The sequence below is a fragment of the Nicotiana tabacum genome, chromosome 11, assembly GCF_000715075.1.
Source record: "Nicotiana tabacum cultivar K326 chromosome 11, ASM71507v2, whole genome shotgun sequence".
In the NCBI taxonomy this organism is placed as follows: Eukaryota; Viridiplantae; Streptophyta; class Magnoliopsida; order Solanales; family Solanaceae; genus Nicotiana; species Nicotiana tabacum.
In genome coordinates, this window is record NC_134090.1 from 25754797 (window position 1) to 25756037 (window position 1241).

At 35.1% G+C, this 1241-nt stretch overlaps 1 protein-coding gene across 1 annotated transcript; it reads left to right on the forward strand.

Moving 5' to 3' along the window:
- The first annotated feature begins 218 nt into the window (after positions 1 to 218).
- On the forward strand, positions 219 to 975 carry LOC107822324 (defensin-like protein 1). Its single transcript, XM_075225898.1, has 2 exons — positions 219 to 366; positions 630 to 975. Exons 1-2 carry the CDS (start codon positions 309 to 311, stop codon positions 800 to 802), a joined length of 231 nt encoding a protein of 76 aa, XP_075081999.1. The 5' UTR covers positions 219 to 308; the 3' UTR covers positions 803 to 975.
- Positions 976 to 1241: the final 266 nt, after the last annotated feature.

The following is a 1241-nucleotide window of genomic DNA, read 5'->3' on the forward strand; positions in this document are numbered from 1 at the left end:
CTAGAAATGGTGTATAACCATCAAAATACAACAAGTTAGAGGCGAAAAAAATTTCATACCGAGCACTAATGAGTAGTTGGATAAATTTGTATGGGCACCTCTGCACAAGCACGTGAGCCAGATCAATGAGATTCTGCTTTAACCAATGCACGCCTTGTACCAGATAATTTTGTTTACTGTTGAAATTCTCATGCTTTGTATGGTCCTCACGTGATTTCTGGATTTTCTGCAATAAACCCTCCTTTATATAGTGAGTGGTCTTAACTCACTTAGACATCAAAGAAGTAGCTGAAAAAAGATTATCAGAAATGGATAGGAAGGGTACTTTTGGTTTTCTCTTTGTGTTTCTCATAATCTTTGTCTCACGTAAGTGTCCTTCATTGGTAACCTTCTCATTTAATTTTTCTTAATATACTTGGTTTTTTGTTACTTTTCACTTAAAACCAGCTAACTTTGCAAACTCGCATAAACGGAGCTATGTTTCTTATTTCATGGACGGGTTCAGGGGGAAAGTCAGTAGCTTTTGACTTTGAACCTAGTGATTATTGTATCTCAATTATAAGAGTCATAAAATTCAAATCTTGGCGTCTTATCTCATTAAATAATGAAGTATTTTTATATGAATGCAGAAATGGAAATGATGCGACAAGTAGAAGCAAGAGTTTGCATGTCTCCTAGCCATGGATATCATGGACCCTGTTGGCATGATCACAACTGTGCTCTTGTTTGCAGAAATGAAGGTTTCTCTGGTGGTGACTGCGTTGGCATCCAACGCAAATGCTATTGCACTAAGCTTTGTTAATTAATTTCTATCTCTGCCACATTAAACAAATGGAGGCACTAATTTCTATCAGTTTCTATTTCTCTTTTTTCTTTCCTTTTGAAAGATGGGCTTGCTTTGCCATCATATTTATGATGCTTGTTTGTAGCTTTTCTTATTCAATTCAATGAAGAGTTTCAGTTCATCTTGCTGAATTGTCATGTCCAGATGTTGAATACTTGACTTGTTTATTTGTTCTGTTTATGGGATGGACTTGTAGCTTATAGCAATTCAGATAAGGAGTTTAGTTTTAATTTGGAACTTCATTGATCCAAAATTAAAGAACAGATGAGAACATGTCTAAACAAATAGCTTCCCTTTTTGGTTACACAAATCTACCTTTTCATATAAAAGATGAGTTCTTACTGTATTGAAGCAGTCGAATGAAAGTAGAACAAGTGTAATGCATCTTCCAATAGGA

Excerpts from the sequence above, each read along its gene's own strand:
- LOC107822324 (XM_075225898.1), top strand. The coding sequence starts at position 309 with ATGGATAGGAAGGGTACTTTTGGTTTTCTCTTTGTGTTTCTCATAATC. Across the intron at positions 367-629 it reads TCTCATAATCTTTGTCTCAC|AAATGGAAATGATGCGACAA; the intron begins GTAAGTGTCCTT and ends ATATGAATGCAG.